At 47.0% G+C, this 24,928-nt stretch overlaps 1 protein-coding gene across 1 annotated transcript in view; it reads left to right on the forward strand.

Moving 5' to 3' along the window:
• The first annotated feature begins 1,919 nt into the window (after positions 1–1,919).
• The window catches only part of phlpp1 (PH domain and leucine rich repeat protein phosphatase 1), a 29,945-nt gene continuing 6,936 nt past the window's right edge, over positions 1,920–24,928 (forward strand). The window contains exons 1-6 of the mRNA XM_011616120.2: positions 1,920–3,898; positions 18,420–18,616; positions 19,793–19,918; positions 20,691–20,839; positions 23,524–23,670; positions 24,453–24,680. Of these exons, the coding sequence (XP_011614422.2) occupies positions 2,272–3,898; positions 18,420–18,616; positions 19,793–19,918; positions 20,691–20,839; positions 23,524–23,670; positions 24,453–24,680 (2,474 nt within the window). The 5' untranslated portion in view covers positions 1,920–2,271. The remainder of the gene's footprint in view (positions 3,899–18,419; positions 18,617–19,792; positions 19,919–20,690; positions 20,840–23,523; positions 23,671–24,452; positions 24,681–24,928) is intronic.

A 24,928-nucleotide genomic window follows, 5' to 3' on the forward strand; every position in this document is an offset into this window, starting at 1 on the left:
TGGCCCTTTTTGGTTTCTTTTTCACTGGCTAGTAGAAGTGGAAGTTGTGTAATGACTACCATGAGTGTTCGGTTCCCACTCTGAAAAGACACATTGCCCTTCTTAGTGTGAAACAGCACCACTGATCAATGTCTGGAAAGATTGAAGGTGTTTGCTCAGATCATGGCATGAGTGTGTGTGTCTGTGTCTGTGGGTGTCTGTGTCTGTGTCTGTGTGTGACTTTACATCAGTAAAAATCCGTAATATCTCTGCTAAGTCCCTTCAGATTAAATGTGTTATTCAAGGTAGAGCCAGCCATGCCAGCACAGCATCCAACATTCTAAAGCAAAGGCACCTCTCAGTTAAACATTGGTTTGTTTGGTTTTAAAGAGTTTTGAATCTCCACATGAGATAAATCAGCCAGCTGCAGGGTGGTCTGAAGGTCATTCCATGACCGGGAGTGACGGGAGAACCTTCCATCTAGTGGCTCAACAAAAAAAAGCAGTGCAGTGCTGTTTAATTTAATGTTTTGCTTGTGTGGTGCCGTGACTTGATGTAAAACATAAATAAATAATTAAAAAATGGCAAACCATTACATCCACTAACAAAAGTTTTTCTTTTTCCATCTTCTGTCAGCTGACAGTGAGACATATTCTTTTCTATGGGTTTTTTCCCTGAGAAAAAATCCCAGTCACTGTCTATACTCACATGTTGCTATGGCAATCAGCTTTTGGAGGGATGATGAGGCTGCAGGGGATAAATATGCATCATGAATTCCAACCAGTCTGTGTGCCTGATTCAAATCAAACAAATGATGAGCCATTACTGGGGAATAAACTTATGTTTATGTGATACAAAACCATTTTACAAAAAATCTCACCATTAATGTTTAATTAATGACATAATTTAATTAATGTAATTAGTTTTTAATTTAATACCTTCCGTGAAATTGATTGGATTAAACAACAAAAACAGATTCCCAGATAAACATCCCGTTTAATTAATTATGATTTGAACTGGAAATCGTTAAAGTGATTATCACATTATCGAACAGAAACTTGCAAAGCGAATTAAAGAAAAATGTGGAAAACAAGGTGAATGTGCTCCCTTATACGTTCTGTCTTTAATGGACTGAATCGACCCCACATTAATCGATTTTCATTTTATATTATTTAATTTCGTTTACACAAATCATTTTAGAAAGCAGGATGAAAGGACCAATTCTTGACAAATTTTTATTATCAGTAAAACGAGCCTACTCGAAGTACGTTTCAACAAAATGTTGCTGCTGTTTTCGTCCACTAGATGGCGACAGATGCAACATTATGACGAAGCCTGTTTCACCCTCTGAAATGGCGTCATGTCAAAAGCCCTTATTTGTTATCTCTTTTACGCCACTTCATCATTTAAAATACAACAAAAAGCAACGTATTTTTTGTTGTTTAAGGAAGTTTGCGGTGCACAAACTGATAAGTCAATATTTGCTGTGCTGTAACTAAAAATTGTTTGATTGTTTTTCTACTCGAGGGGTGTCCGGACCCAGTCCTCGAGGGGCACAATCCATCCGGGCTTTTGGTCCTACCAGGTAGACAACGCTTTCACCTGGGATCCTACTTTCCTTGGTTTGCCCGGTAAAACAGAAAACCCGGTTGGATTGCGGCCCTCGGGGACTCGGTAGGGGCACTCCAATCGCGAAAACACCCCGGGGAAGTTTGAAACCCCAGAAGTTGCGCACTCAACATTTTATATGAGCTATGTTTACGCCTCTCATTTGTCCGTCCCATCACTTGAATGAACCTGACGAAATGCATCATGGGTTATGTATTCCCAACACTCCGACTCGGCAGTTTAGGCGGGCTGGAGCGGTGTTGCCAGTAATACTACATTTCCCAACGTCCTTTGCGCTGTTGTGGCGACCCCATCTTGTCTCCTCATGAATATATAAAAGCGAATATTTGCGTAGGAGGTCGCCCGACGTTCATTTCATATTCCGGCTCCTTATTTTAGTCTAAATGGGACGCGCGGTCACGTCTCCGCCCTGATCTGTCCTCGCACGCACGGACCCATTCCAGCGAGCTGAATCGGGAAAATGTATTTTCTGGAGCCGCGGAGGAGACTCCGACAGGGAAGGGAAGACAAGTATTGAATGACTACCAGTTTAAGCCAACAACACCGCCCAGTCGGAGGACATTCACCGCGGCGGGCAAGTATTCAGGCTTTTAAATGTCGTGATCGCACGCCTAAAGAAGTGCGCACCGTTATTTAGAGTGGGGGGACTTTTCATTGGCCGAGATGGAAAGTATGCAAGCTGGCGTTGAGGATGGGGCGTCGGAAGGAGGCGCGATCAAGTTAATGAAGAAGCCAAGCGGACTGTCTGTCGCCCGGGGGACTCCGGCGGATGATGGCGGTGGATATCTGGCATCTTCCCGCTTAGAAGCAAAGAACGGGAATAGCCCCTGTCATTCCGCCTCCGCCGCGAGAAGCAGTGCGTCAAACGGTGCCGGCGCGGCTAATGGCCGCGGGTCGTCCAGCAACTCCAGCTCTCTCCTGTTGCGACGGAGGCGCCTGAAGAGGAACCTCTCCGCCGCAGCTGCAGCCACCGCCGCCGCCACCTCAGCTGTCCCCGCCGCCTGTAGCGCCAAGATGAACTCGGCCCTGTCCTCTGCGTCTTTGCATACTCGGAGTTTGGACCGGAAGACCCTGCTGAAACACCGACAGAACATGCAGCTGCAGCCCACCGACCGCGAGTGGGTGAGATCGGACCTCCATCGGGGTTCCATCCATGTCCACGACAGACTGACGCCTTCATATCCCAGACCGGTTCTTTGCACGATGGACACCACGGCCGGCGAGGTGGCGCTCCGTCTGAGCAAACTCTGCAGTAAGTCAAGTACCGTTATGCGCATTTTCTCTAAAGATAGCCCCAAGATTGACCAAAATGGCAACTGCCACAACAAATATGAATTCGACGACAAACCGTGCAAGGTGGGCGCCGACGCGAGCCTGAAGCGCATGCTGTCTCCCCTGGAGCCCGCCGATTTGAGGGACCGTCCGGGTGACAGGTTGAGGCTGCTGCTGGGGGACAATTCCGACGAGAGGCAGAAGCAACAGTACGTCGAGGAAAAACTTTTCACCCCTGAACCGGATTCACATGAAAATATAAGTTGCTCAATGTCAGATCTGAATTCCAACATGGACACGCAGAACGAGGACGATTCGGAGAACCGGAATGGCGTGGATAGCTCCGGATTAAACTCTGGCTCGGATGTAGAGAGCAGTGCTTTTGATGACCTGAGCTCTGGAGCCCGGCTCAGCGAGCACCGGGACTCTCTCAGCGATTACATGGTCCTGGGCACGGAGGCCTCCATCCTCAGCCCCTCGTTCGACAGCGCCACGGAGGGGCAGGACATGTATCTCAGTTCTTCGGATGAGCTGGAGCTCGATGGTCCTGCTTCGGAGGCCAGCATGGATCCCATCTCCCAGCATCACTCTAATGGAATCAGTGCCGTCAACGCCAACTACCAGCAGTGCAGCATGGACCATTTAAACAACATGGCCAACGGTATGGAGCCGAACAGCAGACTCCCACACAGTCTGAGCAGCTTAACACCCAGCAGCTGTGACGAGTCATTGTCAAGAGTCTGTTCTGTAGCAAATACACCTGACATCCAAGACCCAGACTCTGGTCAGAGTCTTTTAAATTCAGGGCTAAGAGCAAACGGAGGTGAAGAAGCCGGTGAGTCCAACCCCACACTGTATGTACAGCTGCACGGCGAAGCCGTCAGGAGACTTAGTCCAGATGAGAGGCCTCTGCAGATCCAAAGCGACTTTCTCTTTAAGCTTGGATTTAAGGACCCCTGGAGAGTTCAAGAGGAAGGCCTTAACACAGAAATTGGTTCCTTGCTCCGTTTCTATGCAGGTAAGTTAAATATCTAATTTGGACATGATTTCATCCCCTCCTCAGCAGGTCGCGCCTAGTGTGGACGCCTAATAAAGCCTTTGAAGTTTTCATAACACCGTTGTAAAAGTACGCCAGATATGTTCACACAAGCGTGTATCGTGTGAAGCTCCAAAAGTTCTCAATTGTGACTCTAATTGGATTGTACGGAACAGTTCTAAACAACCTGTGCTGTACTAACAAATGGTTGACAGCGAGGAGCGGGTCCAATTACTGATTTGCTAGCATCACCTGCCCTGGGAGACACTTTAAATTTCCCAGATCTCCCTCCCTACGCTTCTGCCGTCCGCAACTGGTTTTGTCTGGCGATGTTGCAGAATTTAACGCTTCCGTGGTCGTGCGTGCCATCGCCACAACTTATGGTGCTCGGACATGAGGCCCTCTACGCCTCTCGCCCCATTGTCATCCAAATGAACCGGCGAAATGCCTTTGTGGTTGGATGAAGAGTAAAAGAGGGAGACTGTTCCCACCCCTTCTGGCTGGGAGGACTGTGGGCCCTTCCTGTGCAGACCCAGCGAGTTCTAGTCATTGAGATTCCGCAGAGAGTCCGTCCCATTGGCATCCACTGCAGCACGCTGAGTAACTGCCTGCCAAGAAAGGGTAACGTGCTCTTCCACGGCTCAGGAAACCCCTTTTTTCATCCTGCCACACTGTTGCTTTTGTTGCAGAGAAGTTAAAGAGGGAGAGTGAGTGTCTGCCGGGGACAGTGGACGATAAACTATCGAGTGGGCCTGAAATGTGGACATGAGACACGAGGGCTCTCCTGCCCCCTGACTCATGAGGCTGTTGAATCAGAGGTCACCAGTATGGATCTGAAAATGTTTGCGTGTGCCGTCGCGCAGTCACGTGCACCTGATGCTCGAGGTGGAATGATTTTTAATTTGGGCGGCATCACATTGTGGACTGTGTAGGCTTTGCAATTAACTGAGCTAAACAAGCTAAAAGTAGCCATATCCACACTTCCCATGTGAGACAGCTTAACCCTGGTCACTCAGCTCTCTTTAGCCCCCCCCCCACCCCCCACCCTTAGCCAATGACAGCAGTCAGAACCAAGACCGGGCTTTGCACCGAGGGTCCAGTTGTCATCGATGTCTTTGCTGCCACCAGAAGGCTGATGATATTGGAATATCTGGCCCGCTTTCCTTCCCATTCCTTAATACGAGACAGAAGAATGCGAGGAATGCACTCTGGCTCGTTCAGAATGTCAGGCACGTAGGCTCGAGAGGAAACGAGTGTGTGGAGCGGGGTCGGGGAAAGGAGGGGGAATGCCACTGACTCACGGAGAGCTGCCGTCGGAAGGCTGTCTGACTGGATGGTGGAAATAGAGGTTGGCTGTTGTCCACCGTCCCACGTCGGTGCACGCAACACCTATGTTTTCACCCTTACTGCACAACTGTAGTGCTATATTTTACCTGTATGAACGACCACAAGCGGCGCTGAAATCAGTGTTAAAAGAGTATGAGGCATCTGGCACCTCAGGATGAAGGAAGCAGGTGGCAGATGTGTGGTCCAGTGGGGCTGGAGCTGGTGACCATGTCCTCTGGAAAAGCAGGGGCCACTTTGACTCGGAAGGGGGTCGGGTCGTGCATGGAGTCAGCAGTAGTGCCCAGATGAGAGAGCTCACTTTGCCCCTCTAGACACACAAACATTTGTACACACACACACACGCATGCACGTGCACATGTACATAAGGCTTCTCAGATCAAAGGGCCGCTGTCCTCTTTGGCAGGCCGAGGAGTGATCCTTTCAGAGCTGCCCACACAGGAGCCTCTTGTCATGCTGAGCCAGCTTTATTAGAGTTTTGCAGACAAGGGAAAATAGTTTTTTCTCTAAAGAAAGGCACACACAGGCAGATAATCAATACTTGCTTATTTTATTGCCGTGGAGCCCCCAAAAAAAGCCATCCCTTTAAATAAAAGTACAAAAGCTTCGGTGCATACTTGGAGTCATGATTTAGCCAAAAATCCCAATAAACCTGTTATATTCAGGTCAGTAACACTGAGTTTAAAGGGCCTTTGCTGTGTGGACTCAAGCATAAAGCCCCCCCCCCCCCCCCCCCGCTTGGAACGCCCCCTAACCGTGCAGATTTAGACTCCTATTAAAAAGGGAGTAGCATAGTGAGCACATCCTTAACCAAACCAAACCAGCACACTAAATTATTTAGTTTCATTAGCCTGCTTAGCTGCTTAGCTGCTTAGCTGTGCAACCACTCACATCCATGCACTGAAGTATGCTGGAGTGCATGGATGAACATTTCCACCCGTGTTCCCATTGCCCTATTAAAACTGAGATGGTTTATGCAAACTCAAGTTGTGCTCGGATCCATGGGTGTTTTTATGGCTTGCTGTCATATAGTGGCGTAAAATGGTGCCATTATTAATACCAGTAGGTTGAGATCAATTGGTTTCAGGGGAATAACGCCAGGTTCTCTCAGCTCCGGAGGAAGAACAGTAGTAATAATAAGTGCTGGAGATAATGCAAGAACCAGACAACTGTGTTTTTATGTGGTAAAAGATAATGTTATCCCGATGATTGGATTCATTCCTCACTCTCTCAATATAGCATATTATATTTATTCTGTATACTTTTTGATATAAAGTTTTCTCGGCAGAAGAAACATATTTTGATTTTGGGTCAAATTGCTTTTGTCTCATTGAGGTGTTTATTTGGCAAAATTCCCCAAAAATACTGGGGCTTTTTTATTGCTTTGTGTCCCGGACGCACGGATTCAACACACATCTTCCCATCACCTGGATTAAAGCTCATATTTACCAGTGGAGGGTGATAACCTGACAACACCCAGCTTTTGTTAGTGATGCCACACATTCACCTCATATGCATGTTGGATTCATCCTACATTTTATAGAGTTATGATCATTTTTGGGGCTAGCTATTCCAAGCAGAGTTTCCATGTTCTCCCCATTCCTGTGTGGCTTTTTTGGTTCTCTGGTTCCCTCTGCAGTGAAGACCATGGAGACAGAATCATAGCGACTTTGTGTACAGTGTTAATCAGAATAACAGTAATATAGAAGGGTGGGCGACAGACAGAGAGAGGGAGAAGGTGAATTAATTATTTTTGACAGATTGAGATCGCGCAGACGTCCTTGAGTGAACTAGAAAATGCTGAAAGATGCCCCCCCCCCCCCTAAAAACTCCATGTAAACATATTTGGTAACTAATGTAAAAGTGCTGAAGTCAAATGTCGGTCTGCTCCCCTCTCTCGCTCCATCGTCAACATCCTTCTCCAGTGGTTTAGACTTGAAGCACTTATATATATTTCAGTATATTTGAATCACACCCAAAGTGCTCAGGAATCCGAGTATAGCGCCAAGGCTTTCCGCTCTAACCTCAGGCCTTCTCCGAGGAGGCGGTTGATGCTGACGCCATGACTTAGCAGACTCTGCAGGGTTTAAAGGCTTAATGAAGCCCCCAGCTTTCTCCAGCAGGCTGTGACAGCTACGCAGCAGAGAAGCGCTCTCGTGGCCTCGTCTGCGCCACATCGCTCCCGCTTTCCACAGACCACTCCCACACTCACCTCTTTATTTACTAAAAAAGTAAACGCAGCACGAAACGGGTGCAATTGAGTTCAGCTGTCTGGAAAATGCAAATTAATTTCTATTTTCGTTATCCTTCGCTGAGGCTTTGTAATAATTAAGGGGCTCTTATGTTTGGATGATCAGGCCATCTGCTTGTATTAATAATTATCTAAAGGAATAATGACCAAAATGCAGAGCGGATACTTCCCAGCACAATAATGGCGAGCGAATTAGCGGCCTGCTGCGTTGTCTTCGCTCCAGATCCCTCCTCATCGCGACCGTTAACGCCGTTGAAGTGGCCGTTTGCTGAGTCAGGCTGTTGTTGTGATCAGATTTCAAGTCGCAGCTCAAATCAAATTCACACTTCGCGTCTGTGCTGATTGTAGCATCATAAATGTGGCTGTGCTCCACCCGCACGTATACATATTGTATATCGTGGATCTCTCCGTGGCCGCGTCTGGACGTGCGGAATATTCTGGCGTCGGTTTGTAGCCCTTCGAATGTCGTACAGTCTCTTTGATTCTGCCCGGTATAGATTGCATTCTTGGCTGACATCCTGTCACCCTCCCCGCTGAATCTTCCTCTTTCTCAATTTCTCTCATGATCGACCCCCACCCCCCCACCCCCTTTTTGCCTTGGCAATCTCTCCTCGCGTCTTCTCCTCCTCCCTCACACCATCTGACACTTTGTGTTTATCTGCCCATATCTCTTTATCTGTCCCCAGCTTATTGTTTTTTTCCGTTCTGAGAATTACTGGTCATTCTCACACGTTAACGAAAAAGCGCACGTCGATGCGTCTGCCTCTGGGAGACGGGCAGGACGACCGTCTCACAGTTTAGCGTTGCACGGATAAATCCACAGTAAGTGAAGCAAAGTCACGTTGATTTCCCGCCGCTCTCTCATTCTGGCCCCTTAGACACGTGGCATTAAAATGATCAGATTGCAATCAGATGGTGCTTGACCGCGTGAAATTAAAGGCATGGATGCGCTCAAAATGCAATCAGGACAGATTGCAATCCACGCTGCCACTTGTGTCGCTTATATGATGCCCACAGCAAAGTGTGAATCAGTGCACATATCCAGCTCCCTAGTCAGTGGGAATGCACAACCAAGATGACTTTAAATTATTAATATGTAGCCTCCTGGAGATGGTTTCCTCCCCGTCAGATTCAAAGAGTCCAGCCAAATTGGTGCCTTTTAAGAGAAAGAGGAGAGTATTTGCTGAAGGAATGAAATCAGATTGCTGTATGATCTTAACGTCTCTTAATAAGAGTTGAAAGGGGCCTCGAATGCAATGACTTTGGTGTACTTCATGAAAGGGCCTTATGGGAATCACCAGGGCCTGTACAGGCTACAGACAGTGGTGGATATTTTCCCCTCGGCAGGGTTACCGAGTATTGCTGCCTTTCCCTGAGTGGAGCTCCAGTTCCTGCCTGGATTGACCACATGCCTGAGTCCGGGGGGGTGGGGATTAGAGGCAGTCCAGCGGGGGCTCACTTTCTAGGGCTTTGATCAGGGGCAGCATTCCCTAATACCAGACAACATCTGTAGCCCTGAGCAGTAGAACCAAAAAATTCCGAGCAGGGGATCTACAGGCTGCAGGAGCGGTGGGAGGCGTTCAGATGCCGCCATGCTTTTATTGATTTCGCAATCGTAAAGTCTTTAGGGAGGTTATTCTGCATTGCAACTTAATCCGAGCATTTGATTTCGTTTGTGACGCGTGCCACGGTGAGGAGGAGGCGGCATATCGTAACGCTTTATTCGAGATTTTGTTTTAACAGATGCAGCTTCTCCCGCGGCAAACGTAGCCGGGTTTGGCCCAGAGTTCTACAGAATGTGAGCAAACAGTCCCTTAATCTCCGTTGGTGTCATCTGGACGCAGCCAGATAAGTTTTGTTTGGGTGGAGCTGGATTTCTTTTCTGTGGACTCTGGCCCAATAGAAAAAAAGAGACCAAGCTATTGATATGAAATGACCTAGTTAAAAGTTTATCTCTCCCAAAAAAAAACCTGCTGAAGCACCTGATACTTCCTCACCTTTGAGAGCAAGCCATGCTGGTGGTGCTGGTACCAGAATATGTTCTGAAAGGTGCTTTCCCTCCAGATTTCACTAACAATAATCCTATCTAATCTAATATCTAGCCTAATTTAGTGACAATAATAAATGTAAACTACAAAAGAGCATTTATCAACTGGTGTTTAAGCGATAAGAAACGTTAATATAAAACTTTATCAGGTGGACAATAACCTGACTTGCTTGATGCATGAATACTGAACGCTGCCTGGTATATGCTGCCTGGGGGGGATAAGACGAGCTTTCACCTACTGCACCAGGAAGTAGCCTTACTTACGGCACCTTTGCTTTTCAATGTTTTCTCATTCACACGCTGCCCAGTCAGTACTTCCTGTTTCACTGGTGTCCTGCACATGTTTGTCTCAGCCGTTCTTCTGTAGCACTCGCCGTTTCCCAGTCCCTCTTGTTCCAAACTTTCCCTCTTTAGTTCTTTTTTTCCCACTGTCCCTCTCTCACTACCCCCCCCCCCCCCCGCCACACCCCCAATGCCACCGCTTTCACATGGCCCCTGCATGTGACATGAAGCTGTGCCAGAACACCCCGGATGCCCTCTTCAACCCTCCACTCTTCCAGCCCTTGTTAAACTTTAAACAAAACAAAAGGAGAGAGGGAGGTGATGGTGGGGTTTGGAGGGGGAAAGGGTGGTGTTGGTGGGGAGCCACGTGGTGCCAGGGGAATGTGCAACAACATCACAATCCCGTTCATTCACTGGCTCCAGTGCATCATCTGGGGAGAGCAGCGCTGCTGTTTGTCCTCCACTTTCTGACGTGTAGAAGCCGTCCCGTCCCTCGCTGCCATCGCTCTGCTCCCGAAAGAGCGGGATTGTAGCTTTAACCTCGCTCTTCAGTCCACCCAGATCCATTCCAGGTCCAACAAACCTGGAGTAGAGCTAATAGCATTCACTGTTTACCTTATGTTATTGCTTCTCCTCTTCACCTGTATGAACTCTTGCTATTTAAGGAATGCTAACATTTAATATAGTTGTCTACAGAAGCTTACGTGCCTGCACTGCCTTGTCGTCTCGCACGGCTCCCGATAATGAATAGCACTGGGTAATTGCTAATAACATTGTGGTGTTTATGTGCGTGTCACTGGGCTAACCTCCAGGGAAAGCCCTTGAAGTGGAAGCAGAGTCTGCCTTAATTTCAGATTAGCGGTTAATAATTCCAAACATCGCTACAAACGACTACATGCGCCACCACATGCGGATGCTTTAATGAAAGCGTAAATAACGCATTAAATGAATGTGACGCTAAAATTTGTTGGCAAACTGTGATCAGTGTTGTTATTTTGCTGCACATTTTGTACATTATTTTGTATGAATCACTGTATTCGTTGCCTGATTGGCTCCAGTGGATGTTGCTGTGGAAAAGTGTGTCAGCTTTGGTGCTCTCATGACACGAAATGGTACAAACGCATCACTTTCACGTGCGCGTTTACCATTTCCGACAGGAGCCTCGGGCAGGCGGCGGGTTTCCAACCTGCACACACAGTCAAGTACAATGCTCATCTTCACCCGTGCAAATGACGCTGCCCCATAACGAAATCTGCTTTGTTGCACTGACAAATCTCACGTAAAGTAATAATAAAAGTTCCGTGTTTTCATGGAAGTTTATATCGAGCTTTGAATTGTTTAAATGTGGAAATTGTAGCCGTTGTGAGATGATGACATTGGAAAGATTCTGCCCGCTGGGTCTCGATATGGTAGATATTATCAAGACGCTTTCATCATTTGTAGCGTTCGATGCTTGGTCATCGTGACTGTGATCCTGTTAAAACGACCAATAAGACGGACGAGGATAAGCCTAAAGAGGAACGAAGAGGAATTAAAATGCCTCTGCTTCTTCTCTTTCAGCGACGGCCATTATTAATGCAGGGGTACAAATGAACAGGGAAACCCAGGGCAACAAACAGGCGGGAGCCCCTACAAGCTAATTAATCACTGACATGAACACAGTCGCAAACGTAAACATGCACAAGCGCTCACGCACGGACGCTCCGCCACGTTGGCCTGTTTATGCACAACATCAAACTGCTGCACTGATGAGCGTCCTCGTCTCGCCACCTCAGCCTCAGCATTAGCGCGAGGTGTTGTCAGCTCACTCCTCTATCGCTATCCTCCCTTCATCCCCAGCTCTCACATTTCACCCTCCTCTGTTGTGCTTCCCAGGGGGGTTGAATGCTTGGTGGGTAAGCTTAAACCTCTGTGTCTGGGAGGGGTTATTGTGCTGGTGCTTAAGATGACAATAACGCACTCGCCTGTGTGTTTTCCTTTTTTGGGGCTCTCTTTAAGCCCCCCCCCCCCCCCCCCCCCCCCCCCCCCCCCCCCCCCCCCCCCCCCGCCCCCTACAGTACGTGGCTGTGACAATGTCCTGAATTATGACCTGAGAAAATGACCCAATTTGAACATTGTGTGTAAATTAGAAATGCACGATAAGGCGGTCTGTTCTAAGCTGACGACCGGTGATGACCAGCCCCCTGGGGCTGCTCTTGTCAGCTGAAATTGTGTTGTCCAATAACTCCGATTTATTGTGTGATGATTATTGTGCATTGCTAGTGCAAACAACAATGCATGTGCACTATTTTGTTTCAACCTTTTTAGCTTTAATTTTGCTCTGTTTTCCCCCGGTAATTTAGATAATTACATTAAATAGCCATTGCGATTGGTTTGGGGCTATATTGCTAATGCATTTGGAGTTTTATTAAAGGGACCAGCACATTCCGCTGTCCAAGTAGCCCTTTATTGGTGCGGTTTTATGGTTTTCATTATACCAAACAGTTTATGGCCAGCAGCTTCAGTAGCCACGAACACAAGGACCACATCGAGAATCACAGACATTGTATGTTCATCCCCCTTCAAAGACACCCCAGGCTCAGACCGCGTTTGGTGATTTTGGTCTCTTTTTAAATCTGCCTTAATGGCACATTGAGTGCACGCTGTCAGCTGCCTTTGTGCCAGCGTGCCGGGGCTTGCTGGTGATCAGGCCCGATTCTGTGTCCTGGTGTGTTAGCGAGAGAGCCCGGTGATGGTGAGCGCTGCATCATTCATAAGTGTGTGCCACCCTGTGCCTGGCTGCAGTGACCCGTAGCTGTCAGCAGCGTATCCTTGAGCGTGACAGCTCAGGCTGTGGCGAGGACACACCGCAAGGTCTGCTGGCGTGCGCTGGGCTGTGGGCGGGGCCACGGGACAGTGGGGCTGGCTTTGGGGAAGACTGATGGGGAATTTGAATGCAGAAGGAGACTGGAAATGATAACTAATAAAAACATAAAGGAGAGTAGAGGACTTTTTGTAGTTCTCTTTTTCACTTCCACACAGCACGCTAAGTTATAATCAGACCTTCAAAGGAAATACACGTTCAAACACTAGAAAAAGGAAATGACACCTCCTTAGACCTATTCAGTGCCTTGAAGAGAAACCCCCATAATGCTGACGTTGGTATTTTTTGTACATGCTAAAGTGTGCGCGCTAAACGGGATGCTCAGCGCTAAGTCCGATTGACCAGAGAGTAAGCTGTGCTGTACTGCCAGGACTTAAATTCTTAACAATTTGGAACAAGGCTTGATTATAGCCCCAAAATGATGCAGGTATTTTAGATTCTGGCCAGTCGATCCAAGACTGCCTGTGGAGCTGTTACCCCACACCAACAAGGGCCCGCTTTAGAGACGCCCTAATACGCCCTGCTAATACACAGACGCGTGCACGTGGAGAGAGCGTCAGACAGTCCAGGGTTGCAGATACTACGGCCAGACTCTTTACGGGTCCGAGATGAAAGTGTGAATTTATACAGGATATGTGCTGCTAACCGTGGCCGTCATAACCTGGATGTGAGTGTGTGCACGCCAGCGAGATGCAGACACGTTACGTAACAGATCTCATGCCAATTTATTATCACAGAACAGTAACTCCGCTCTCACGTGTGCAGGCTTGCTGCTTCTTTTTTTTTTGTTTGTGGAAGTGCGGCCTCCTCATTGGGTTCTCACGCCTTCGCCATCCAGTCATAATTTATGAATTCCTTACATGAAACGGCCGCTCGCTTCCACGCCGCTGAACGCAGCTCTCGCAAAGTTTACACTCTATGTAGTTTCTCACCTACATGAAGACTCTTTACGTAAAACATGTTGCGGGTTTGAGGGAAAGTCCCGACCTTCGCTTGCTGAGAGTGAGAGAGGCCAGGGTGCATTTACCGAGCTAATGGAGGGTTAAAGATGAGCAGAATAAATGATTCAAGCTGGTTGCAGAAAACCTCCCTTGCTGGGTAGATTCCCCCTAGAAAGGTATTAAATTTGTAGCATTTACCAACACACCCATTCACCCACATGCGACATAATTAAATGTGAAAGCTCTTCAGATGCTCAGAGCCCGACAGTCACGCTCTCGTCATAAATAGCCATGTATTTAACAAATCTGCATGCATACTCACTACACGCACGTTGTATGCATGAGCAGACAGACACTTTTGTCCAGTACAGTTGGCAACATTTGCGTGTACTCACACACAGATGAGGGAGTGAAACCAATCTCCAGAGCTCGCGTGTGTGTGTGTGTGTGGCTGCATTCACACTACGCTCTAGATGATCAGCAGCCTCATGTGTTCCAGCGTAGGTTTCGTAACACGCTCGTTACATAACAGCAGCAGGAGCGTAGCTGTGAAGAGGGGCTGAGGAGAAGGGGGGGGCGCTCCTCTACTGTATGTACGTCAGCATCCATCCCACCGACGCAGGGAATCACTCGGGAAAATCGTCATGTGGAATGGACGGCGAGACCTGTGACGTGACGTCCACGGTGCCATTCTGCCCGGCGCTCTGTGTTTAGTTCTATTTTTAGCGCGTATTGATTGGAATACGTGATGAGGCATGTCCGCGGTGCGGCTGGAGGAAAACCCTGTCATCTCTGTCACTTCGGGGGGGGGGGCGACAGGTCATCCATCTAAGAAATTGTGATTTATGAAACTCTCTCTCTTTCTCTCTCTCTCATCACCATTCCTCATTCCAGCTGTCAGGCACGGGTGAATTAGGTTTGCGTATTTACACATAATTTTCGGCCTCCACCCAAAATGGGCATCACATCAGGAGGGATGCATATAAAGTACACGCTGTGTAAGCAGCGTGATGGCTGGTAAAATGTAGACGAGGCGACGTTTCAGCCCGCGTTACTAATTCCATCCTTTTACCCTTGCCGTAATGTAGCTCCATACCTCCTCCTCTGGTGGGCGGAGGTAATGCATGGACCTGCTAGCTGGAGCACAGTCGCTAACGGTGCACTGTTTAGTTTCCTTGTCCCCAGGGCATAAGGGTAATAATGGTGTAATGGGGGAAGATATTGCAGGCTGTGACCTCATTTGGAGTCAGGATGTATTCCACTGGACTAATAGAGGACCTCTGTGGTGTGTGTCTGTGCGTGTGTGTCTGTCCTTCCTGGTGACATGCTTAAGAGAGATGAGCTATCAGAATTTGTGGCCATGCATCACCTTTTTTTTTAATCCGCTCCACCCTGTCTGCTGCGGCACTGGACAGTCGACCCCTGGGCCTCTGCACCTCGACCACACAGTCTCGCACGTCCCGTCTCGACTGACTGCATCATTACAAGCACGCGGAAGTAAAAGCGTCACACTCGACCAACTTGTACTTGTTCAGGACCGTTCATTTTCTGACAAAAGACACCAAAATGCTAAATGACTCTTCTTTTTGATCCGTCAATCATCTCCTCAACACTTGAGAAGAAACGGCGGTGGATCCATTCTTAATGGTTTTAAATAAATCACATGTGTTTATTTTATAACCGTCATCTATAATTGAGGCTTAATCCCTTAACAGGTTAATCATGTTAAATTCTTTTGTTAATTAATGTGATATTAAGCGCGGGCTGTGACGCGCCATTCGCTCCCCCGTTCGCTAGCAGCCGCTCACGTTTTTGAGGCTTTAACGTGTTGATTTTGATTTTGCTGTTGACCACACGCTGTTTACATTAGAATAAATATGGTTCTGGTTCAAGGTCATGTCATATAGCATAACGGCAAAACTGACAGCTAGAAACTAGACAGAGGAGGGACCATTTGTTCATACATATTCCATGGATTATGTCCACATTTCTGGTGTTTCTATATACTCATGCTTCCTTAAGCATCTTCTGCTTTTTACTGTTGGTTGTTATTATTCATCATTTCTGCCGAGACCCATTTTACGACATAATCTGTAGCTAATGTGTAAATGCAATGTGACAGCTAGATAATGCCTGAATGTTTCACATACTTCCCATTTGACCCTCATCTTATCACGCCTGCACAAGGAAGAACTTGACATATCAGCACCTCCCTCTCTGTGGAGACATTAGTGTCAGTATGTGTGGAAAACCTCACAAAACCTCCGCTGAGGTTGATGCAACTCACGATGGTCTTTGCCACCTCCCAGCAGGGGTTGTTGACCACAGCTTGAGCAGACAGTTTGCTGAACACAACTTGTCCCATTCGATCAGAGTAATCATCTCAAGGCATCCACTGACAATGAAGGAGGGGGGGGCTGTTTTGGGCTTAGCCGTGCAGATGTATGTAGCACCCAATAAACAGCCATTATTACACGGACCTGGTTTATTCTTGTAAGGATGTTTTTTAGTTCCCATAGATTTCCTCACCGCCTGCCATAAAGACACACACATTTATGAATTATGCCATTCAGCCCGTCACATCTGTCATCACCTACAGCACAAGGAAGTGCGTCTTTGTGACTTATGTGGGTCATCGGTGCCCTACGGAACGGCATGCCCGCTCTTGTGGTAGAGGTGTGTTAGTGGTGTCGTGTTGTGTTTAGCAGGACTAGAGGATTAACCAATCCTCTAGATGTAATGTGAAGTCATTTTGAAGACTTGAGTAATAGGGAGGAAAATGGCTCACACATCATTACTGGTAACGCTTTTACGGTTTGGGCAGATAATTCCCTTTTCTTATTACTGAGAAGAGGCACTAGCAATATGAGTTGGCCTGATAGGTAGCCGGCAGGGCGGAGAGGCCGTTAGAGATCATTAACTGTCAAGAGTAATGACACAGCAAAACATCTGGGAGGTCACTTGTAGACAGATCAGACAAAACAAGAGCTTTCATTGATGCTGGCTAAAGCTAGCTTGCTCACTATACCTCATGGCTTAATTATGGCCAATTAATAAAGCTGTGTAGGCATTCATTACTTTAGAGATGTGCTGTTATGTTCAGAACATGTTGTCATGGCACACGATGATAGAGCTCTGCTCATTACTAGTGTTTAAAGCATTATTTTCTCAATGCATCTTTTAATTTTAGTGAACAGTGTTTGAGTGCGTTTACATACGCGGTGTTGGAAGGGAAATTCTAATTTCCTGAGCTTGGAAGGAAGGAAAGCATCTCCAGTAACCAGCACACACTGGAGTACCGTTGCTCCCACATACACTATGTCTTGGAATAGACTTCGGCACATGAACACACCCACCTTGCAGGTCCTGTGTGTTATTTTTATATTCATATCATATTTTATGTCCTGATAAGATTATAGGATGACCTCCATGACTCACATCATCATTGCTGAGAATGTTTGCGTAGGTGGTCTTCACACCTTTGTAATAGATTTGTTATTGCCTATTGTGTGTAGGTAGCATCAAATATTAATGTGATGCTATAGTCTTGAGTTATACAAGCTTGACACGTCCATAAAACGCGTTTTGGGTGGGTGGACATTTCACGTAGTTTTAGTTGTCTGACTCTCTGTGGCACTTAAACATGAGTCATGGTCAATAGTGGTGTTATTACGTTACACACTCAGCGTTTAGTCAAAGCAAATATCCCCGCGCAAACCAGGTGAACCCGAGCAGTCGGAACCGGAGCCCCGAGGCTGCGCTGCTGCTCTAAAAGATTACGGTGAATTCTGCAGTTGAAATGTTCACGGATGTCAGCAAAAATGAAATATGTATGTGATCTTTCCGTCCTATTTCGGCTTAATAAACAGCTGAGTGTGTCAGATGTGAGCAATATGTGGCGTAGTACTAATGCCTGAGCTTCAGTGGAAATGTGAAAGGCCTAAATTATTTATAGCTCTGCCAGCACGTGCGTGTTCACACATGTTTATCCCACTGACTCTTTCCTGCCCTGTTTCACTGGCTCATTTTATTCTGCTTGTTCGGGGTGAGGCGAAAGATGTAAGAAGGAGACTGTTTGTGATCTATGATGCTAGTTTATGCCAGGCTGTTGTATCGGAGACACTTCTAAAGCCATCTGTCACTTGGAAAGAAGTGTCTCAGCCAAATGGGAAAATAAGGAGGACGGGATCGCTTCAAGCAAAAATGTGAACTCATGATCGTAATGGGGGGATCTGCAGCCCGCACGGACAGCAGAGGATTTACAGACCGGGGGAGGCCGGTGCGCGCCAACCTCGGGAGGCTTTCGCGTAGGTGGGAGTAGACAGAAAGCAGGTGGATGCTTCAACAGAACGATAACAGAACGCCTGATAAGCCACCCCGTCTGTCAGGTTTGACGGCGTGGCGATGAATTGCCAGGTTGGGGCATGGCCGACAGGTGAACAGATGGGACTCGCTAAAAAAACAGACATGTCAGATGTGTAAAAATATTATTCAGCGTAGATTCCATTATGTTTTGGGCAGCGTTACTGTACCCAGAACTACCCCGAGATTGGGGTTGGTTTGATTGGCTGCCTGAGCCGAACTATAACAGCCACTGGATCGATTGTCATGAGTCAATATTTAACTTTCTCAAAAATAATTCATCCACGTCTTTGTCTTTAGACTGTGTAAAGCCAAAGGAGTGTTTACTTTGAATTAGCCGATCGAAGCGTCTTGCGCAAGTCTTTGCCGCTTTCACTGCCATAGTTAAACACATTTTTCCCACTTTCTTGCAGGGAAGCCCCAAAGCATCGAGAGCTCAGAGCGGGTCCAGCTGTCGGGCACTTATAATGTTCGGAAAGGGAAACTCCAGCTGCCGGTGAACCGCTGGACCAGACGTCAGGTCATTCTGTGCGGCACCTGTCTCATCGTCTCCTCCGTCAAGGAGAGCCAAACGGGGAAGATGCACATCTTGCCACTCATCGGAGGAAAAGTAGGCCATGGATCATATCACGTGGTGTATTTATCCCCCGCGGGCAGCGATATCGCTTAAAAAAGGCCATTGTATAAACCAGGGGTGGGCAAATCCAGTCCTCGAGGGCCGTATCCAAGCCAGACTTTCTGTCCTACAGGTAAACACGCTCACCTGGGTTCCATTTACCTGGGTGAAAGCGGTTTCTCCCTGGTAGGATGCAAAACCTGGCTGGATTCTAGCCTTTATGGATTGGACTTGCCCATCAGGAGGTCAAATCCATTCCTCGAGGGTTGAATTCAAGCCGGGATTTACATCCTACCAGGCAGGGAATGCTTTCACCAAGGTAAATGGAGCCCCAGGTGAAGGTGTTGACCTGTAGGACAGAAAGTCTGGCTTGGATACGGCCCTCGAGGACTGGATTTATAAACTGTCATTATACCACCTGACGAGGCCACTTCTACGGTCCTTTAAACGTGTCTCCCTGCAGAGACGTTTGTCTGTTTACATTGCATCAATAATACTTCCTGCTTGGTTTGTTTTAGCCCAAGGTCACACAGGAAGGGTGCGAGCCAAATCTTTCATAATCTTTCATCGTCAAAGAGTTTTCAGCAACATTTTGGAACTGTCACATCTGGAGCCAAGACATACTCGAACCGTTTAGGATCCTGAAACGCGATATTGACGGACAGTTTCTCTTCATGTTTTTGTAGAAACACGTTTTTGTTCAGTTATTGTTTCGCGGTCCTTCCTGACACAAAACCACATCGCACTCAACCGCACCCAGTTCTTAAACACAACACATGACCTCCAGTCATCCATGCAGGGGCCCTAAATGTGCCTGTGTGTGTTTGTGTGTTTGCGTGCCAATATTTCGTTACCGACTGTAACTAGTCAGCCATTCACAGAAACTCGTGCTTAAGTGTGCCTGACTCTGCCTGCCTAAAGCAGCCATTGTACATACATTTGCTCTCGCTTGAGTCACGCACATGCCTGCGTCATATGATTAAACGTGCCTCAGATTCAACATGCAGCTGCTTGGCTGAATTTGTCTCCCCCACAGCTATGGTGCGTTCTGGTTGCTGTACTGCTGTACTATCCCATCTCTCCTTTTCTTTCACCACTCGGCACTGTGTACGTTCAGCGGGAGATCAGACGTAGCTTCGCCTTTAACGCCGTTTGTGTGATGCTTCGTAGGTGGAGGAGGTGAAGAAGCACAATCACTGCTTGGCGTTCAGCTCAGCGGGGCCTCAGAGTCAGACCTACTACGTCAGCTTTGACAGCTTCACGGAGCACCTGCGCTGGCACCGACACGCTGCCAAGGTACCGTGCGCATAGTGCACAAGTGTTAGCAAAAGAAAAAGGGAGAACACAAGCATATGGTCAGCTGCGTTGTACAGGACATAAGTCGGAACATGCATGACTGCAAGTTGAAGGTGAGGAGAAAGAAATTCCACAAAGGTGGCCCTGCTCCCGCCCAAATTTCACTGCCCACCAGCACATTGTTTCGCCCTATGCTATTTAAAAATAAGTTTCTGGGTGTATTTAAAGTAATAGACCCCGCTCATGGCTTTTGTTCATTTGAACTCAAGTGGGCCACGGCCAGAAAACCTCTTATCTAAATATTAACAGGGACGTGCATGTCACCCGCACCCAGAGGGCCACTCAGAATAGAAGCCTGGATAGAGGCGGCACGTGACCCACTAACAACTCCTGAGCCTCTAGCTAGCTCCAGACTGAAAGCTGAAATTTACCAACCGCATATTTCTTTCTTGTGGACCCAGCTGACGCGTCTGTCGAATGACAGCTTGCTTATTTCTGTAAATTTGAGCAAGGCATGGTCACGTGTTAACCGCCCTTCAAACATGCAGTTAACTGGATTAGACAATAATGTAATGTTCAGCCACCAACCTGCTGGACGGCCTAATCCTAATAAGATTGGCTCCTGAATGACATCTGACCTCTCGGGTGCTGGCTACACTTCACTACTGAAGCCGTGTGTAGTGGAGATAATCGTATTTAACTCCTTGTTTCTCTTTCTTACCTCACGTTTTTCTTTTTTTCCCCCCTCTGAAACATTCCTACCTCCATCTAGATGGTGTCTCAGAGGATCAACTCGGTGGATCTGTCCTGCTGCAGCCTGGAGCAGCTCCCCCCCAATCTGTTCTACAGCCAGGACCTCACTCACCTCAATCTTAAACACAACTTCCTGTCTGCTGATCAGCGGCTGCAGCAGTTGCAGAGGTAAATAATTGCACCATCAGTCTATGGTACACACACCTGAGAGGTGGAAGGATGCAGAGCAGGGACACGCAGGTCGAAGGGACGTGTCCGCTCCGGATGAGCTAGATCAGGCCAGATTATTCTTGAGAAGGTTTAACAAAGATGAGCGTAATTGCAACACAACAGGAGATGACATGGGCTGTCGTTCAGGAAGAGGCGAGATGAGACGCTCACAGAGCGAGGCTTCATTGGACACAGCAGGTCATGGCCGCCTGGTTTGAACAGCTTTATCTGTTGCCTGCAATTTGCAAGCAATCAACCTGAGCATTTTAGGACTGGGGCCACGGGCACACTGGGACCGGAGAAGCTAGCCAGAGCTTTATTCTGTGCCAGGCTAGGCTAAAAGAGTCCAGAGCACAGAAGGGTTGATGTGACTACATGGGAAGCTTTTAATGTGTCTCTCTCTCTCTCCCTCTCGCTCTCTCTCACTCTCTCTCTCTCTCTGTGGGCACCATCTGCTGCATGCTTATCATGGTCCCAGATTAAAGCCCATAGCCAAGACATGTGTGCACGTGTGTGTGTGTGGGTGTGTGTACACTTAAACTGTGTTGCAAACTTTCGTTTTGAAGAATGTTGTTTACGTTAGCAAACGGTGTGAATTTGAGTGTGTGTTTGTTTAGTAGTTTCTACATTTTTGAGGTGGAGAGAGTCCTGTTTTCTTGTTTACAGTAGAAAAAGAAACCGTGGGGAAATAAAGCATGCGAGGAATCAATGTTCCTCTTCAGTGACAGCATTCCTGAGAATATCGGCCGTCTCTATAAAAACTACAGAAATAAAAATAAATCTAAAATTACCAGTCCTTTAATCGTTGGCGCTACACAGCCCCCCTGCTGGCCAAGCAAGATAATATCTATTTTGTTCTGCCAACCTCTAAGCAGGCTCATCCGCGTTTGACCCACTATGACAGAAAGAGGTCAAAACTGAGAAAGAATATGAAAGTGGAGGCATTTTGACAGAGGCGTGTAGTGAGTACTCACTCTAGCCCCGTGAGACCAAAGTCTAAAGAGCCAGATTAAAGTACAATAATACTGCGTGTGAGCTCTGTTACGGTTGGTGTCTATGTTTAAGTGTAAACTGCAGTTTTGGGAGTGTGTTTTTGCTTAACTGTAAATAATAGTTTTTCAACACGGGGTATAGTGGTTCGAAAGTCACTTGCCTCATACCTTTGCCTTTCAATCTGGTCGGTGATCTGCCCCTCAGATAAGCACAATCACTAGTCTGGGATATCAGCTCTTTCCCTTGGCATGGAACGCTCTTCCCAGCATGCACTTCACTGTAAGACACAGTTCACTGTTCACCATGGGAATAGCGATTGGATTATTCCTTTACAGAGTGTGTGACGTTGCTTTGTGAAGGACTCAAATTGAAAATTACTGGACTGAATTATGATGAGCTTTTTTGGTTTTTGAGTTTGATCTTTCATTAGGCGACGGCAGAATAATCTGATTCAAACAATAAAAATCATTTTAGCAGTAAAAACATTGGGAATGCTCTTCTTGATGTACATTGTAGTTTTGATTTTCACACAGTTCAATCAAATAGCCCCCAACACGACCGGTTTATTCAGCCCCAGGGACCGTGAGATGAGTTGAAGCGTCACTGCGTTGACGATAGCTAGTTCACGTTATCCATTATCTGTTACAGTTGGCGATTCCACCGGGTTTATCACTGCCACTGAGCTGCGAGATCCCAGTATATGGCTGGAAACAGTGTTGATAATGGAGCACTGTTGGGACAGAATAACATAACTACCACATAAAAAATCTATAGAAGTGTGGCTCGCTTTGTTGTGCTCACTAATATCTTTGCCTTAAGTAACTACTGTTGGTGGTTTCTCATAGAATGAAAGAAGGATGAGGTTGGATCTAAATAACGACCTCGAAGAGACATTATTGATTATGAATGCAGCCGTTAAGTGCACCACACTGTCATTTCACCTGCTATTAATTATACAATAATGAGAACAGCTTTGATTTCCAAAGGTCATTTGCAAAGAAGAAGACTGAAGTGATGGGAGCAGTATGACACAGACAAAGGGAGATTGTGGGGAGGGGGTGTGAGTGTTACTCAGCAGATTGCAGGCTGATTTAATAGGGGAATGACATTTGCCTGCACACCCCATCCCACCACAGAGGAGTCACCCTCAGCCTGAATTACCATTCCACCCTAATCAATAACCCTGATAAATGGTTTGCCGTGATATGCAGCCATTCTGAGTGTAACCAGTGTGTCCACATTAAAAGGAAATTAAGCATCGGCAGCTCAAGCAGCCACTTCAGCCTCTGAGCCTCATCCTACATGGCCTCTTGCCCATCTCTGACACAGCTGTACTGGAGTGTCCCCATGTGTCGGCACGGATCGATAAAGACAGAGCTCAGAGTGCCTCACCTGTCCCTCAAGGGGACTCGCCCCTCTGAAGGTCAAAACTGTGCCATAGGACACCGCTCCAAATGCCACTGGTTGCTGGTGTTTCATTGAACAACACCGACATCGACGCTGCCATTGTTTGCTCAACAGGACGCTATAAAAAGCATGACAACAGTGCGCGTGTGTGTGTGTGTGTGTGTGTGTGTGTGTGTGTTTACTTTGGTGCAAACGTCTCTCACTTCACAGGAGTTAATAAGCTCGTTTTATTTTTTTTCCAGGTTTTCTCGTCTGCGGAGCCTCAACCTGTCCAACAACCACCTGAGTCAGTTTCCTCTGGCCATTTGTGACATTCCCACACTGACAGAGGTCAACCTGAGCTGCAACTACCTGGTCTCTGTCCCGTGTTCTGTGGGAGCGATGACAAAGTGAGTCATGAGAAGAGGGCGTTATTGCAGATGAGGAGAATCGCTAACGCGTAGCTGACATATTTGCTAATTCCAGTCGTCTGGTTTATATTTGTACCTCTGCCCTTTGAGGGGGGCAGAAAACCAGTGTGCATATCAGAAGAGTATCAGAAGTTTACATAGTCAAATGTGGGCGTTACCTAGCAACAAGCAAGTGGCAGAACAACTCCTCGGATGTACTTTGCTGGTTTCAACACATTAGCAAACAACAACACGCCATGTGCAGATCGCGTGTGAGCTCCGGTGACATTTTGCCACAGTTGTGGCCTCCCCTTTTAAAGGCCGATACAAGTAGTTTATTTTCAGGTTATAATCATTTACAGGCTATTTAGTTTAATGAAAATCTTCTATTAAAGGGGGTTGAGATAACCTTCAGCTAATCTGACAATTATATTAAACTTTATCAGCAACATTTATAAATGTGATAAATCCTCCATGAGTCAACTACTCATGTTACCCTAAAAGTGGAACTCCAGAAATGAGTGTAATTCGATTAGGGAGTTTTAACAAATGTGTAATTAACAAATGTGTCCTTTTAATATATGATATTTGGGTTTCAGTGAAATTAGATGAGAATTATGCAGAATGATCATTTGCATCTGTAAATTCCTGAAGTGGCCAGTAGGGCGTGTGAGCTGCTGCTGCCATCTGCTGGCTGATGTGTGTTTATGTGCGCTGTAAAAAGGTAGACAGTGCAAACAAGATGAGATTTTGCTTGGATGAAATGTAATTTGTGTTCTCAGTTTGCAGACGTTCCTGTTGGATGGTAACAACCTAAATGAGCTGCCTGGGGAGCTTGGATCCCTCCAGAGGCTGAGCTACTTGGGCCTTTCTTTCAACCACTTCAACCACGTGCCCCAAATCCTGGAGCAGTTACCCTCCATGGAGAAGTTGTGCATGGCTGGAAACAGCCTGGAAACACTCACCCTGCAGAATTTCCGACTGCTTCGTGTCAAACACATCGATCTGAGGTATGAAAGCGCAGCCATATTGTGTAAATGTTGCTGCACTTAACTTGGTGTTGAATATTGGGGTTTCCAGCATCAAACACCAACAGAATCCATAGTCATGCTTGTCCCCGGACATGTAGTTGATCGCAGATGTCACCTTTCTAATGATGGAAACAGAAGCACATAGAGGAGACCACCAGCTGCTGTGCCTCCACCACTTTGGGTTAAAGCACACAGCAGAAGTGACTTGCACTATTTCCCAAGTTAAT

Source organism: Takifugu rubripes, chromosome 22 (genome assembly GCF_901000725.2).
Source record: "Takifugu rubripes chromosome 22, fTakRub1.2, whole genome shotgun sequence".
Taxonomy (NCBI): domain Eukaryota; kingdom Metazoa; phylum Chordata; class Actinopteri; order Tetraodontiformes; family Tetraodontidae; genus Takifugu; species Takifugu rubripes.